At 42.1% G+C, this 18,154-nt stretch overlaps 1 protein-coding gene across 1 annotated transcript in view; it reads left to right on the forward strand.

The window, feature by feature from the left end:
• The window catches only part of creb5b (cAMP responsive element binding protein 5b), a 310,784-nt gene that overhangs the window by 28,416 nt on the left and 264,214 nt on the right, over nucleotides 1–18,154 (forward strand). Inside the window, exon 2 of the mRNA XM_052016820.1 lies at nucleotides 14,240–14,311. Coding sequence (XP_051872780.1) covers nucleotides 14,240–14,311 — 72 coding nt within the window. The remainder of the gene's footprint in view (nucleotides 1–14,239; nucleotides 14,312–18,154) is intronic.

Genomic DNA, 18,154 nt, shown 5'->3' on the forward strand with positions numbered 1-18,154 from the left:
GCCGAAGGGCCTGTACTGTGCTGTACTGTTCTATGTTCTATGTTCAAGAATGTATATAAACTAAATAAATACATTAAGAATATTCAGAAAATGCTAGAATATTCAGCAAATACCCAAACAATTACTAATTTACTAATCTCATGAAGTACTTTCTCCCACCCTTATTTTGGTTCTGCTCCATCCCCTGAGATTTGGACCTGTGCGGAATATCTGGTGATACCATTCAATGGAAGCAGTTGCACTTCAGTTATAGAGTCATAGGTTTGTACAGGACAGAAACAGGCCTTTCAGCCCAACTTGTCCATGCTAACTGTGATGCTTATCTATGCTAATCCCATTTGCCTGCATTAGGCCCATATTCTTCATTCCTTTCCTATGAAATTACCTATTCAAATGTCTTTTAAATAGTGCAAATGTATCTGCCTCTACCACTTCCTGTGGCAGCTTGTTCTATAAAACTACCACTCTCTGTGTGAAAAAGTTGCCTCTGAGAACTCTTGCAAATTTCTCCCCTCTAACCTTAAATCTATGTCTTCTAAGATAAGATAAGATATCTTTATTAGTCACACGTACATCGAAACACACAGTGAAATGCATCTTTTGCGTAGACTGTTCTGGGGGCAGCCCACAAGTGTCGCCACGCTTCCGGCGCCAACATAGCATGCCCACAACTCCTAACCTGTACGTCTTTGGAATGTGGGAGGAAACCGGAGCACCCGGAGGAAATCCATGCAGACACAGGGAGAATGTACAAACTCCTTACAAACAGTGGCCGGAATTGAACCTGGGTCGCTGGCGCTGTAAGGCGTTACGCTAACCCCGACACTACCGCGGTGGAATCACTCGGGTAAAAGGGATGGGAGAGATCACAGGAGTAATAAGCAGAATTTGGGAGCTATCACTGGATCACTCAAGTAAGGGGATCGCTGAGTAAAAGTAAGCAATTGTGAGAGACCACAGTGGCAAAATGCAGCAATTGGGAGAGATAACTGGAGTAAAAGGCAGAAGTTGGGAAAGATCATTGTGTGAAAGGCTGAAATCGGGAGAGAACTCTGGAATGAAAGGCAACACATGGGAAAAATCGCTGAACTAAAATCTACTTTGGTAAAGAAATAGAAGACTAGTGGTAAGAGACTGGAAGGCTGCAAGGGTGTATTTGTGCACGATTCACTGAAAAATATGCTGGTCGCACAGTGCTTAAAATTCCTCATAATCCGGAGACCTGTACTGAATCCAAAAACCCACTCAGATCTCTCCATGGCAGCTGTGGATCTTAAATTCAGTTTAAATAAGGAAAAAAAAGTCAACTATTAGTAATGATGGATGTGAAACCAACAGATTGTCCTCAACCGCCGTCCAGTTCACTAATATCTCGAAGAGGTGCAAATTTGCCACCTTTGCCTGGTGTGACCTATCGATGTAACCAGAAAATGCTGGAACTGCTCAGCAGACCAGACAATGTACGTGGAAAGAGAAACGGAGATAATGTTTCAGGTCCTTCTTTTCATTGATGCTGCCCAACATGCTGAGTATACGCAGTATTTTCAGTTTATTAAAATTGATGTGAACTGCCAATGTAATCGACTCTTAAATTCCCTCTGAAGTAACCAAGCATGACAATCAGTAAGGTCAACCAGGGATGGGCAGCAAATGCTGGCCCGATCAGTTACACCCAAATCCTAAAAAATGAATAAACTGAGAAAATCAATTAGGAAGGGACATGCTACATTGCCCTTCATTGCAGGAGGATTTGGTATTGGTATTGGTTTATTATTGTCACTTGTACCAAGGAAGAGTGAAAAAGTTGTCTTGAACACCATTTGTACAGGTCAATTCATTACACAGTGCAGATACATTGAGTTAGTACAGAGTGCATTGAGGTAGTACAGGTAAAAACAATAACAGTACAGAGTAAAATGTTACAGCTACAGGGGAGTGCATTGCAGGTAGACAATAAGGTGCAAGGTCACAACAAGGTAGATCGTGAGGTCAGAGTCCATCTCATCGTATAAGGGAACCGTTCAATAGTCTTATCACAGTGGGATAGAAGCTGTCCTTGAGCCTGGTGGTATGTGCCCTCAGGCTTCTGTATCTTCTGCCTGATGGGAGAGGGGAGAAGAGAGAATGACCTAGGTGGGTGGGGTCTTTGATTATGCTGGCTGCTTTATTGAGGCAGCGAGAGGTATAGACAGAGTCCATGGAGGGGAGGCTGGTTTCCGTGATGTGCTCAGCTGTGTCCACAACTCTCTGCAGTTTCTTGCGGTCCTGGGCAGAGCAGTTGCCATACCAAGCCGTGACGCATCCAGATAGGATGCTTTCTACGGTGCATCAATAAAAATTGGTGAGGGTCAAAGGAGACATGCCAAATTATTTTAGCCTCCTGAGGAAGTAGAGGCATTGGTGAGCTTTCTTGGCTGTGGCGTCTATGTGGTTGGACGAGGACAGGCTATTGGTGATGTTCACTCCCAGGAACTTGAAGCTCTCAACCCTCTCGACCTCAGCACCGTTGATGTAGACAGACGCATGTGCTCCACCCCCCTTCCTGAAGTCAATGACCAGCTCTTTTGTTTTGCTGATATTGACGGAAAGGTTGTTGTCATGACACCATGTCACTAAGCTCTCTATCTCCTTCCTGTACTCTGACTCATCGTTATTTGAGATACCATCTATTACAGTGGTATCATTTGCAAACTTGTAGATGGATTTGGAGCAGAATCTGGCCACGCAGTCATGAGTATATAGGGAGTAGAGTAGAGGGCTGAGGACGCAGCCTTGTGGGGCACCAGTGTTGAGAATAATCGTGCTGGAGGTGTTGCTGCCTGTCCTCACTGATTGTGGTCTGTTGGTCAGAAAGTCAAGGATCCAGTTTGTCCACAAAAGTAATGATGTTTTACTGAAATTATATAAGGCTCCAGTGATACCAGGTCTGGTTCCTCTATCCAAGAAAGGTTATACTTGTAATATAAGCAGGTGCAACAATATTTTAACAGTCTGGATTCTGGGAGGGGAGATTAACAGATCAGGGGCATGGTCTTTAGGGCTATCTTCATAAGAATGGATTCTATATTTCAGGGAAAAGATCTCACTGAAACATGCAAAGTTCTAATGGGTCTTGACAAGGTAGATATGGGGATGATTTATTTTCTCTGGCTAGGTGTCTTGAACAAGGGATAGGCCATTCAAGACTGAGCTGAGAAGAAAGGTCTTCACCTAGAGTTAGTGCATCTTTGGAATTCTCCGCCTAAGAGGGCTGTGGAGGCTCAGTTGTTGAGTATATTTAAGACTGAGATAGTTTTTTGGATATTAAGTGAATCAAGAGATATGGTCTACAAAAGGAAAGGGGCACCAAGATAAAATATCAGCCTTGATCTTACTTAATGCAAATGCAAAGTGTTGGATCCAGCTTCTTACGCCCTTAAAAGGTAGCAACTGGGGAAGACCACTATGGTATAAGGCAGTATTTAGGGGAGATCACTCATGTGAAAGGGGGCACATTGAGGGAGATTGCTCATGTCAAAGAGAGGACATTGAGGGAGATCACTCGTGTCAAATGGAGAACATTGAGGGAGATCATTGGACAGAAAGCAGTATTGCAAGGTTATTGGGATTAGTTAGGAACAATAACAATAAAAGGCAACAATCAGAGAGACAGAGAAAATCTGTGCAAGACAGGTAAAAGGACACAGAAAAGGCTAGACTGCAAATTAAAAAGAAAGACCATTGCCCAAGAGAATTTTAAAACTGCTACATGGTAAGGCATTTATTGTATTAATTGTGATTTGATACTTTATGATGAAAATAACCCACAGTGACACCATTGCATAGAGAGGAAAATGCACTTTTATACCTGTTTGAGGGTAGGTAAATCTTGGTCTAAGCGTTCATTAACTCAGCAATTTTTCTCCAGCAGTAAACAGGTGAAAGGTTTGGTTATTTCTGAAGTGGATTGGGAATTATGCTGACTTCCAAACTGAATTACACCACTCCAGAAATTGGACTGGGCACATTTGGTTACGAATCGAGCTTGTACTGATGACGTTATTTGCCCTTGGGACATGCATGGAATGATGTCACTCCTGTGGAACGTTCTGCTTGAGCATTTCCCAGGAAATCAGGTCACACTGTTGTTCAGTGTGCCTGTTGTTTGGTTCTCTCAGAATAACAATGTTTTAAAAGTGCTTCGACCAAGGTGAGGAACCCCTCCCAGGTGGGTTCCCTTATTTACCTGCTCTTCTTCAGCACCCATCTCCTCCTAACCCAGGCTACTGACTACCGTTGACCCCGATGTTCTGACATGCCTTGATCATCTGCCCCTCCCTCCCATGTCCCGCCCCACACCACGCCCACTGTGATTGTCTTCCAGCTCTGGCCCCGGCATCTGACTGACTCTTCTCTCTATCTCCAACTCCTCAGTCACTCCTTGACTCAAGTGTCGACTCCCTGATTCAGCCCACTGACTGAAGTGCTGGTTTGATCCCCACTCCCCAACTAAGCCTCTGATCTGACATTCAGAATCAGAATCTGAGTCAGGTTTATTATCACTGACTTATATGTTGTGAAATTTGTTGTTTTGCAGCAGCAGTGCAGTGCAAAGACTTAAAATTACTATAAATTACAAAATAAATAAATAGTGCAAAAGAGGAATAACGAGGCAGTGTTCATGGGTTCCTAGACCATTCAGAAATCTGATGGCAGAGGGGAAGAAGCTGTTCCTGAAGTGTTGAGTGTGGGTCTTCAGGCTCCTGTACCTCCTCCCTGATGGTAGTAACACGAAGAGGGCATGTCCCGGATGGTGAGGGTCCTTAGTGATGGATGCCACCTTCTTGATGCACTGCCCTTGAAGATGTCCTTGATGGTGGGGAGGGTTGTGCCCGTGATGGAGCTGGCTGAGTCTACATCCCTCTGCAGCCTCTTGTGATCCTGTGCATTGGAGCCTCCATACCAGGCTGTGATGCAACCAGTCAGAATGCTCTCTCACTCTGATCCTCAACTTCTACCCAGACCCTGACTCGTCCCTCAACCTCTGACAGCCGGCCATTTTCCCTGTGCAATTCCCTAGAAGTAGACATAGTCACATACCTTATCTTTTCCTTTGCCTGCTCCCCAATGGCATAGTGCACAAAGGGAAATGTGTGAGGGCAATTCAGCAGCACCCACTGCCTTTTATCCCTGACACTGCTGCACTTCGCAGCAGAAGGTCCATACGAAGTCATTGGTTCGGCATGCAGTGATCCTTTCCCCTGCGTCCCCTGGCACCAATGAATTTCTGCTTCCTGGTGTCTGTCATTTACAGATTCCATGGAGCTAAAAGGTACCTCTGGACAAAGGAAGGGAAAGTTGTGCCCAAACAGTCGGTGCGGTGAAGAACAGAACTTGGTCATAGGCTAAGTCCTTCACAGTAGGATGGCCTCCCCCTTGTCATTGTTGTGGATGGCACATAACTAATGTTTATCTGTAAGACATCAGGTCCCTGCTACTCATGAAACTGAGCCCAGAATGGGGTGAGTGCCTTCCAAAGAAGAGAAAGTATGGAAAAAAGTATAAAGGCACATCTCTCTTCTCCCAAACATTTATTTTTGTCAGGCAAGTTTTATTTGATGTCATGGCAGAATTACATTTTTAAATTTAAAATCTGAATTACAAAATGTAAATAACAAGCTTGGTGACTGAAAATGATGGGAAGCAATCAGTAAATCTGACAGCATCTGTCCACTAGAGGCCATCAGCAATGCGATGTATCCAATGTCTACTGCAGTTAATTTCCAACTCCAACCCAGTCAGCTGAGCCGGGAACCCTGCTGCGAAGCTGCTGGCAGTATGTTAAATATTTCCCCAGAAAATAGGTTGGCATCAGGAGTGGAACAATTGAGTATCCCTACTGAATATGTGCCAGAACTTTGCCAGAGGAGAAAATACCAACACTTACTTTCAATGATAAAACAGTAGGTACCAACATCAGTTGACTTTGTTACATGATTTCATGAGTTCAATTTGTTTTTATCGTAGGATTTTCATTACAGTTTGGCAATTGCATTCTGATTTGCTGTTTTATAATTTGAAATTTGAACCAACAAAAATGCATTATAATAGACACAAAATAGTTATTGCCTCTGCCATTTTCAATTCTCCATTATAACGTTTTCTTCTCTCTCTATGACCCACATTTAATTTCACTAATCTCATCCTTTTTACACATTAGTAAAAGTTCTATCAATCTGTTATACTTTTTGGTACTTTAATCCTGTTTTTTCCTTTTTCTTAACTATTTTGATTTTGAAACCCTTTAGAATTACTCAGCAGATATGGCAATGAAATAGGCCATTTGGCCCATCCAGTTCATGTTGTCATTTATGTTTGATATAAACCTCCTGTCTGATCAAAATCGATTACAGTAACTTTTTATTCTCTCTCCCTTGTAAGCATTGTCCAGCCTCCCCTGCACATTCTTAAAACTCTTTGAGTCAAGAGGTTTCTGCTGAATTCTCCATTAGAGGATTTTGTGTTGACTATTTTACAATGACAGCCTCCAGTTACGTTCTTCATATTTTTAAACACTTCTGTGAGATTACCTCTCAGCCGCCTTTTCTCTGAGAAAAGACCAAATCTGTTCTTCCTTTCCTTTCTATAATCTTCTTCATGATATGAAAACAGGAGTACCTGCAATACACAAGGTGTGGTCCAACCAAGGTTTAGGATAGCTTTGCTGCTTTGCAATTCTGTACCTCTAGATAATCCCCATTACTTGGTTTGCATTTTATATGGTCTTGCTAACTGGGGCTGCAACTTTTAGTGATGGATATATCCGACTTCCAAGATCCCTTTTCTCCCCATCCCCGTTCCCCAATACCCTCACAACCTTCCAAGTATTAAGTGACTTCGCTATTTTGCACAGTGAAGATGTATTACTTCAATTTTATCTGTTTTGAACTTTATTTGCCAATTATTTACCTATTCTGTTGCATTATTAATGAACTTTTGTCACAATACTGTTGTCGTGTTGACCTCCAGCACCACTCCTTCCAATTTCATGTCATCCACAAATTATGAATGCTTCTCTTTCTGCCGGCATTGTAAGACACTATGAATCTACTTCATTAATTTCAATAGCAGAGCTTAAAGTGCTGAGGTGACTATAGAATGTATTTGGCGCCAACAGCCTGGGCTGATTTTCTGGTCAAGTGACCTTTCAGTGATCAGTCCTTACCAACAGATTTTCAAACAGTATGGATTTGACAAGAACTGCAGTCATCTCCATATGCATACAGAACATAGAACAGAGAACACTACAGCACAGTTCAGGCCCTTCGGCCCACAATGTTGTGCCGATATTTTATCCTGCTCTAAGATCTATCTAACCCTCCCCTCCCACATAGCTCCCCATTTCTCTATTATTCATGTGGCTGTCTAAGAGTCTCTTAAATGTCCCTAATGTATCTGCCTGCACAACCTCTGCAGGCAGTGTGTTCCACACATCCGCCACTCTCTGTGTAAAAAACTTACCTCCGACATCCCCCTTATACCTTCCTCCAATCACCTTAAAATTATGTCCCCTCGTGTTAGTCATTGTTGCCCTGGGAAAAAGTCTCTGACTGTCCACTCAATCTATGCCTCTTATCATCTTGTACACCTCTATAAAGTCACCTCTCATCCTCCTTCTCTCCAAAGAGAAAAGCCCTAGCTCAGTCAAGCTATCCTCATAGTACATGCTCTCCAAAACAGGCAATTTTCTGGTCAATCTCCTCAGCACCCTCTCTAAGGCGTCCACATCTTTCCCTTAATGAGGCAACCAGCTTTAGCGTCATAGAGTCATAAAGGGATACGGCATCATAACAGGGCCTTTGGCTCACAGAATCCACACTGACCATCAAGCACCCATTTTTTATGCACCTATCGTAACCCATTTTTTACTCTCCCCCCATTCCCATTCACTATGGTCTAGATTCTCCCCCTCACTTACACAGTAGAGGCAATTTGCTATGGCCAATTAACCTACCAACCCATATGTTTTAGGGATACATCAGTGTTTGCCATATTTAGGAAGCAAAGAATTTGGATTTGGACATAACCTAGAAGACATGATACAGAATAAAATTTGGGTTCAGGTCTGTATAGTCTACTGCAGAAGAATTAAAACTTTCTATTTTCTTGTATGTGAAAAGGACAATCCACGTTGTACTTATAAGTATTTGAAAAACATGTATTATTGCAGATTGGAAATATATATCCTCAGATTCTTGTGACTTTCTAGGAGATGTCAGCATATTACTTCACAAATGCAAATTGAGTTGTTAGTAAGAAGATAGTCAATTAAATTTTAATTGAATATGAACAGATCAGCAGGTAGACATAAGTTTTACAATTAAGATATGATCTTTTGGCATCTCTCTGAAGGTATGTTTAAAATTTTGCCATCAAACTCCTGCCTCCTTCAGCGCAAGTCAGTCGCCTTCCACCAACTTGGTTGTAGCCATCTGCATAAGAGCAGCAAGACTGGCAAAGGCACTAAGAGGCATTGAGAGTGTGTATGAGAGTGATTATTTTATTTCAGTATATAAATATTGTACGTTTAAGAACATTGATTTAATTAGGTCTTACATGTATGAATCACACATAAGTAGTTGCTGAGATGATCTGCAAACAGAGGTAATATAATCCAGGAACTGTGATATACCAGAAAATTTTGCCTTTCTTTATTTTTGTTTATTGATAAAAAGTAAAACACTTACACAGGACACAACTCTCAAATGTACCAAACTTCGAATGAATCCCCAACAAGTGAAAATAGTGTATGTGGAGGTGTGGGTATAGGGGGGTTTGTTTCTCTTTGCATGGTCAACATCTTACATTAGTTTCTGCCCCACTGTGATAAGACTATTGAATGGTTCCCTTATACGATGAGATGGACTCTGACCTCACGATCTAACTTGTTGTGACCTTGCACCTTATTGCACTGCACTTTCTCTGTAGCTGTGACACTTTGCTCTGTACTGTTATTGTTTTTACCTGTACTACCTCAATGGACTCTGTACTAACTCAATGTAACTGCACTGTATAATGACTTGACCTGTACGATCGGTATGCAAGACAAATTTTTCACGGTACCTCGGTACAAGCAACAATAATAAATCAATACCAATACCAATAGTTGTATCAACACAACCCAATTTGACAGGGTTATCGTCATTTTCAGTGTTGCAAGATGATTGATGCCAACAGTTTACTCTGTGTAATTCCAGTGATCCCATGCCATTCAATTTGCTGAAATGCACAAGTCACATTAAAAATATGGTGCTATAGTTGGCGAAGGAAACTACAAGCAAACTGGCTTGCTTTATGGTTAAATAAAACTACCCCATCCAACTCCATGGCCCATATATCTTCTGTTTAAAAAAATCTCCACTAAAAATTAAAAGCTGAAACAATGGGAACCTGTTCCTGCTAAAGTAACTTGTAGGAGCAGAGAGGTTGGTAAGACCATAAGACACAGGAGCAGAATTAGGCCATTCGGCCCATCGAGTCTGCTCCACCATTCGATCATGGCTGATTTATTTTTCCCTCTCAACCCCATTCTCCTGCCTTCTCCCCGTAACATTTGATGCCCTTACTAATCAAGAACCTCCACTTTAAATATACCCAATGACTTGGCCTCCACAGCCATCTGTGGCAATGAATTCCACAGATTCACCACCCTCTGGCTGAAGAAATTCCTCCTCATCACTGTTCTAAAGGGACGTCCTTCTATTCTGAGGCTGTGCCCTCTGGTCCTAGACTCTCCCACTACTGGAAACATCCTCTCCACGTCCACTCTATCCAGGTGGCAGTAATTAAGATATTTTCCATTATTAAGAATAGTACTAAAAAGTGAAATGGTCAGTGAGGCTTTAAGTGACACTTCATATCTAAATGAGTCCAAAAGCTTCATGTCATTCAGTAGATAGACCCATTGAATTGCAAGTTTGTGTGGCTTGCAGGCAAGTGAACTATCTCAGACAATAAATGTAAAGATACTCATATTTAACTATCACGTGGTGAATCGGTAAAAGCATGGCTCCTCGTGCATGGATGCACATCTCCAGCATGAGTCACTCTGCTGCCAGGTTGGTGACTCCATTAATAAGCATAATATCCTCTGGAAGTAAAATCAGAGTAAATGGATCATAATGTTGCATTCAGGTTTGATGCCAATGTTGCTAAACCAGATCTCTCTGATGCAGATCATGCCCTCTCTCAATTCTGCACAGCTGAACTTGAATTCAGTAACGGGGAGGGGGGGTGGGTGGTGGTGGGTGGTGGGCGGGGGACACTCCCAACAGTCCTACTTTAAGAGATCATCCACTAATTGCAGGCCGGGATGCACAGGGAGACAAGTGACATGAATTCAGTGGGGCAGGAACAGGCGAAAACAATGGGCCTACTGGAGCAGTTAGGTTTGTGGATCTTGGGTAGGAGGTGTGGGATGTTTTCTTTTGTGGCTGCTCTTGTGATTCTTCAAGTGTTTGATGCAGGCACAGTAGTGCAGCAGTTAGCGTAAAGCTTTACAGCGACAGCGACCTGGGTTCAATTCTGGCCACTTGTCTGTAAGGAGTTTGTCCGTTCTCCCTGTGTCTGCGTGGGCTTCCTCCAGGTGTTCCGGTTTCATCCCACATTCCAAAAAAGACGTACGGGTTAGGAAGTTGTGGGCATGCTATGTTGGCGCTGGAAGTGTGGCGTCACTTGCGGGCTGCTCCTAGAACACTACACAAAAAGATGCATTTCACTGTGTGTTTCGATGTACATGTGACAAATAAAGATATCTTTCTAGAGAAGGGTATGTCCATGCAAGGTCTTTATGGACCAATTCTTTTCTTTAAATCTACAAAAGGAAAACTGTAAGAAACGTGCGCACTTCATTAAGGATGTTGTTACTTAAATTTTCCACTTGTGAGGACAAACCACCAATCTCCAGAGCAGGGTGAGGATCACATTGCCGTTCATTGACAAGATTACCAATAGTGGAGAGATTACCAGAACAGTCTTAAGCAACCCAGGTCATCGTAGTTCTGCTGTCAGACTGCAAGAGCAGCATTTATTCTACCTGGCTGGCTGACAGGCAACCACAAGAGGACTGGTGGAGAGAGGAAATGGAATCGCACAAGCTGTCATTGTGAGAGAGAACAGCAGGTTCACACAGTATCCTGAATATGCTGGTTCAATCAGTTGATACGTATTTATCATAACAAGTTCAGGATACCGCTCTGTTAAAGGTTCATAAGCAAAAAAAAACTACGAATGAAAAGATCTTTTAATGTTGCAATAGTGTAATTTCCAATGCATGGGGTTTGGATCTTCATATTGTTTTAAATTGTCTTCAAGTTATTTTAAATAAAAACAGCAAATGCTGGAAACACTCAGCAGGTCAGGCAGCATCTGTGGAAAGAGAAACAGTTAAAGATTAGGATCGACGACCCTTTGTCAGAACTACATTAATTATTTAAAGTTCTTTGCTTTTATTAGTCCTCTTGGTTTCTGTTATATCTGGAATAGTTTTTGTGAACTCTGTTGAAAGATAAATATAAAATATTTGTTTAATGCCTTTGCCTTTTCCTCAATCTCTTGTCATTATTTCTGTTGTTTCAACATCTGAGCGATCTGTTCACATTTATTACTATTTTTTTATATAGTTGAGACTTCATTTAAGAAACACACCGACATTTTTATACACTGTAGCCATTATAATGTTAAGCCCCTTTCCATCTGTTGTACTTTATTATTCTGTAGATCTACTGCAATTATTCTCTTTAAATGGAAACAGATCTTTGTTCCATGGGTTCAGAGCAAAAATACACATATTGGGCATTCTTATCTGGAATTATTTATCTTTTTTCACGGTTGCATAAATACTATTTTCTCACAATACAATTTCCTTTGAATCTGCCTCATTTATTTCAGAATGTTTGTACATAAGCTTATCTGAGTCAAGGAGGCAAAGTGATATATATTATTGTTTAGTTTTCATATACTGGCAAAGAATATGCTTGGTGTACTTTTAAGTATATGTAATAGATCATGCGACTGTTGAACATTGCATTTTAAATTCCACACTTTAGAAACAGATTAATTCTTACTTTTATACTTCTGATAGTATCATAGAACAATACAGCACAAAGAGTCATTTGTGTCTATGCCATTGTACGCTCAGTGGAATTTTGGGAAAACTACTTGAATAAAAAGATAAAAAAGATTGATTACGACATGTACTAAAACTACTGCAGACACAAGAATAGTAAAGTATCCTTTGTGTAGTATTTTACCTATTCTTAACTTGTGTTTATAATTTTATTCACCTTACTTGATGACAAGTCTCTGTTTAGAATGAAATTTGAAGCAAAAAATATATTCGATGGTCTAGAAATTCTACTGCACCCAAAATGGCCAGACTCCACAAATTTTACTGGCACCTCAAGTCCCGGCTGCAAATGTAAAGGCATCGCACATTTTTGTGGTTGTAAAGGTGCCTTGACCTGGCTCTAGTAGTTAGTGGCAGGGGGGACGTAGGGGTGGAGGGAGAGAAACAAATCTTCAGAAGTTTGCACCCTGGATGGACGCTGTTGCTTCCTGGGACAACAGTGGAAATTTGTTGCGCTCCCCATGACTTCCACTCTACCTATTCAGTATGTTCTCCTGGTGGTAAAAGTTTATTCTGTGTTGCAGATTTGTAAAATTATCTTTATACCTTTTGGAGCATCCAGCTATCCATCTCTCACTGCTGTGATAGCAAGTTACTGCTATTTCTGTCTGAAGCAACAGAGGTCTGCTTGGTATAAAATTAGAACCTGAACCTAACTGTACCTAACCATTACCATCTGAATCTGGTCTAAGCCCGACCACTTGATATCTAATGTATACAGTCATGGCCCATCTTCTGCACCTTAAGTGCATTTATTCATAAAGATCTCATCTTACCAAACCTACCCATGCCCAAGTACAAGGACACTTATACTGCTTGGCTCCGGTTGGATAGCGTTTACAAATAATTGTTGCTAGTCAGTTGGCATTAGAGTTAAAAGGAACATGGCAGCTCAAAGGCTTCAAGATGTGTAACAGAACAATTGTTAATCCCTCATGCATTTTGTCTGTAGCAACGCACGTAAGTGCTGGAGGAGCTCAATAGGTCAGGCAGCATCTATGGGAGGAAATGAACAGTCGACATTTTGGGTCAGGACCCTTCATCAGAACTGGAAAAGAAGAGAGAAGAGGGCAGAAGTCAGAATAAAAAGGTCAGGGGAGGGGGAGGAGCACGAGCTGGCAGGTGATAGGTGAGTCCAGGTGAGAGGGGGAAGGTAGATGGGTGGGGGAATGATGCGAGAAGCTGGGAGGTGATAGGTGGAAGAGGCAAAGCGCTGAAGAAGAAGGAATCTGATAGGAGAGGATAGTAGACCATGGAATAAAGGGGAGGAGGTGGGCAGGTCGTGAGGCCAAATAAGGGAAAGAGGAGGAGTGAAAGGGCCACAGGAATGAGGGGAAACAGAGGGGAGTGGTTGCCGGAAGTTCGAGAAATCGATGATGATGCATTTTGTCCGTGCTTCTTGGTTGATCACTTCACCTGAACGTGGTTCCTTCAAGTAGGTTTGTATGAATTTATTTGCTTTCCGTGATGCCATTCCTGATAAGGTTGGGGAGATGAAGGCCGTACAGGATTGGCCACAGCAGATTCACACCAGCTGCTGGATGGGAGATTAAAAGTGGATCTAAATCTGAACTTTCAAAGGCAGTGGTGGCAACTGAATCACACAGAAGAAAGACTGCTGCCTTCTTCAATGTTTGGTAGTTGCTGGTGGTTTGGGAATCTGAAATTAACAATTTAAGTCATGAATAGTATTGATTGTGGAAACATCATATCAGACAAAAGAGCCATGTTCCAATTTTGAGAGGACTCTATTAATAACTAGCCTCTGTAAATTAAGATTTTGCAATTCAATGCTGTGACCAAAAATTTGTAGGAAACTACAAAAGCAAAAATTAAGTGTGGATCACCATCACCTGAATTAAAATGGTATTGTGTTTGATAGTTGATTGTTTTGCTTGCCCAATATAACTCAGTTACGTTTCATTGAAACTGAAAAACCTTTGGAGTTGTCATTGCTCTTGAAGATTATGATGAGAAAAAAAAACTACATTTCTTTACTGAATACAGGCTAGCTTGTTTAAATGTCAATGCAGATGCCATTTATTTATTTGCTGTTGTGTATTTGGTTGTCAGATTAATTCAAAGACAGTTATGAATTTGGAGCAAGACCGGCCATTCATTTGCAGTGCTCCAGGTTGTGCACAGGTGAGTATTACTGATTAAACAAATAGTTAGCTAAATATACTTAGAAACAATGTTTATTTGTGACTAACTGGTAAGCACAGTATTGGTGATGCATAAACTAATTATTGTTAATTATATTTAAGACATAAATAAATAAACATTATTGTCTTGCACTGTACTGCTGCCGCAAAACAACAAATTTCATGACATATATCAGTGATTATAAACTTGATTCTGATTCTAAATCTATAAAATTTAGTGGTTTCAAGATGCTAAAGATATTGGCTGCCCGATAGGTGGTGCTGTAAACATGACAGAGCCTGCTTGAGACTGGGGCTGGTGAAACTTGCTTCCTGGCAGGAGGCCTGCAGCAGAGGAGGGCCCCAGTAATTCATGTAATTCAGACCCACCCCAGTGAAACTTTGACCAGGAACTGAGAGGTGACCTGGCACAGTTTTCCCAGTGGGCAGGAGCAACTGATCAAAAGACAGGAGTGGCTTTTCTGAAGTTTTCCTTTATAAAGTTTGGGTTGATATTAGTGCTCCTCCACAAAAGGAAGTTCATGGCTTCTCCATTCCAGAACGTGCCAGCATTACCCACCACTTCCCCCCTTCCCCCCCCCTCACACACACACCCCTCAATCCCCAAGCTTCCATACGACCCCACCACCCCCCTCCACCTGCTACACACCCCAAAATTTTCTTCGGAAGTTGGTAAGTAGCCGGCTCGTGTCTTCTTCCCATTGTTCTTATCAAAAGAGGCTGTTTAATTGAAGTCAAGGACTTAAAGAGTGTGATCTTTGGATAAGTGAGTGAATTTGCCTCTAAAGCTGTACATATAACCATTCTTTCCCGGTTAAAGTTGACCTCAATTTCCTGCTTTGTGTGCCTAATCAGTTTATCTTCTGCATCCATCCTGCTTCATACAAACGTGATACTTTACCTTGATCTTCTCCCAAAGCATTGCAGAGCACTCCACCTGTGTGATGCAGTGCAGGGCCTGTTGTATTAATGTTCATAGCTCCATGTGCCATCACTGTAACAAAACTATCCACACTGCCGTTTATCTTCAGCTTTCCCATATTCAACTAAAATATTATCAGCTTAATTTTCCTTGAAAAGCCACCACAGGCTCTGCTTTTATTCCTGTGTCCAACAAGGTAACCTGAGATATAACAACTAAAATTCCTCCAGTGTCTTAGTGATGTTGTTTGATTTATTGGGCAGGCATGGTGGTGTAGCGGTTAGTGTAACACTATTACAGCACCAGCGACCTGGGTTCAATTCCCGCCGCTGTGCGTAAGGAGTTTGTACGTTCTCCCCATATCTGTGTGGGTTTCCTTTCCTCCGGGTGCTCCAGTTTCCTCCCACATTCCAAAGATGTACGGGTTAGGAAGTTGTGGGCATGCTATGTTGGAGCCGGAAGCGTGACGACAATTGCAGGCTGCCCCCAGAACACTCCATGCAAAAGATGCATTTCAAAGAACATAGAACATCATAGGCCCTTACAAGCCCTTCATACAGGCCCCTTGGCCCACAATGTTGTGCCGACATTTTATCCTGCTCTAACATCTATCTAACCCTTCCCTCCCACATAGCCCCCCCATTTCTCTATCATTCTTGTGTCTATCTAAGAGTCTCTTAAATGTCCCTAATGTATCTGCCCCCACAACCTCTGCCGGCAGTGTGTTCCACACACACACCCACCACTGTCTGTGTAAAAATCTTACTCCTGACATCCCCCTTATATCTTCCTCCAATCACCTTAAAATTATGTCCCCTCATGTTAGCCATTGTCACCCTGGGAAAAAGTCTCTGACTGTCCACTCGATCTATGCCTCTTATCATCTTGTACACCTCTATCAAGTCACCTCTCATCCTCCTCCTCTCCAAAGAGAAAAGCCCCAGCTCACTCAGCCGATCCTCATAAGACATGCTCTCCAATCCAGGCAGCATCCTGGTAAATCTCTTCTGCACCCTCCCTAAAGCTTCCACATCTTTCCTATAATGAGGCGACCAGAACTGTGTATTTCACTGTGTGTTTCGATGTACATGTGACTAATAAAGATATTTAATCTAGTCTGATCTATTTCAGCTAATGTGGGGATGAGGAAGGGAAGCAGGATGGCCGAGTACAGGGTGTGGATATTGTGGAGAAGGGAAGCCCGGAGAGACCATTGCAGGGTAAGGGAAGAGAAAGTTCAGCAAGATGCTAGTTCAGGAGTAAGTAAAGGGGGAAACCAGAGGAAGTTTGGTGCGGACTTGTAAAAAGAAGGGAGCCTGCAGAAGGGTCTCGGTCATAATGACAAACAAAATCCATGAACTTGTTATTGGAGGTGAGTATGGAAGAGGCAGGAAAGTGGGTTTTAAGAAGAAGGGTTGTAGTAGAGAAAAGAAAATAGGAGTAATCTTTCTAGGTTGACCCTGGAATGATGAACAGTTTTGGCATTTGAGAGCAGGGTCAGAATGTGCTTTATCTTGTCCAGCACATCTGGGAAAGAATGCCAAAACTAAGTCACTGCCATTTATGTTTAGACAGGTCAAAGTCCCTGGAACTGAAGGAAGTGGAGGTAAGAGCCGTACCAGAGGATAAAACTAGGGTGAGAGTGAGTAGTGGTTTCTATTGAGGGATAGGGCTTCGATGGTGCAGGTGAGGGTTTGGTTGAATGGAGCTGTATTGCAGAAAAGTCATGGTTAATGGCCAACAGCTGGTGAATAGTGGATTCTAAGGTGCACTTATAAATTAAAAATTTCCTGCAAGAGATACAAAGGGAAGTTGGGTACTAAGTCAGAAAGGGATGTGGTTGGCGTATGATTCTTTTGTAATATATATACAAGAATGTGGGTATGGATGGGAAGCCAATCATTTATTGTCCATTCGTAATTGCCCTAAAGAAAGCTGTAATAAGCACCTTCTTAAGTGTTCCCACAGAGCGTTACTCCCATACTGCTGTTAAGTAGGGAGTTCCGGGATTTAATTCTGATATGCAATTGAGGTTTTGAATTTGGAAGATGCTGTCAAAGAAGCCTTGTTGTGTTTCTTCACTGCATCTTGTACTTGATGCCACACTAAGTCAAAGTGCTGCCATGATTCCAAGGTTAGTCAGTCTTAAGACACATTCAAGGCAGTATTATTACACCAGTGCATCAGTGATGGAGGGAATGAATGTATAAATTGGTTTGGATTGAGTGTGAATTGAGCAGATTATGTAATCTTGGACGGTGGGGAACTTCTTGGCTATTGTTAGAGCTGCTTGCACCCAGACAAGTGGAGAGTACTCCATCATGGTCCTGACCAGTGCCTTGTAGAATGTGTCTTAAGACTGACTAACCTTGAAATCGTGGCAGTATTTTGACTTAGTATGGTATCAAAGAGCCCTGGTAAAAAGTGAAGTCAATACAGTCAGGGAGAAGCCTATCCATGTCTGAAGTCATGCCTGGCACCGAGGAAACTACTTGAAGCTCATCTTAGCTTAGCACATCAGTGAAACAGAGATTCAAGGCACTGTGCGAGACTCAACCACCTTCAGTTTCCCTTTATTGTAAACTCAACAGTGGGGATATTTGCTCGTATGGTTGCATATTCTATGACTCACTTCCTGATTTACTGAAGACTTTGGGGAGGCAGGAGGTGAGTCACAGGACATGCAGCATCTGAACTACTCTTGTAACTATATTTATGTTCCCATGATGGTGATGGCTGGGGATTTGGCTACGGAAAGTGAGAGAGAGAGATGGTTCGCCTCCCTTTTGGAAATAGCCATTGCCAGACACAGCTGGAAAGTTGGGCGGTGGCAGAGGAAAGTTAATGCAGACAAATGGGAGGTAAAGTATTTTGAGAAGTCAAATTCTGGTAGGACGTATG

This window comes from Pristis pectinata, chromosome 5 (assembly GCF_009764475.1).
Source record: "Pristis pectinata isolate sPriPec2 chromosome 5, sPriPec2.1.pri, whole genome shotgun sequence".
Lineage (NCBI taxonomy): Eukaryota > Metazoa > Chordata > Chondrichthyes > Rhinopristiformes > Pristidae > Pristis > Pristis pectinata.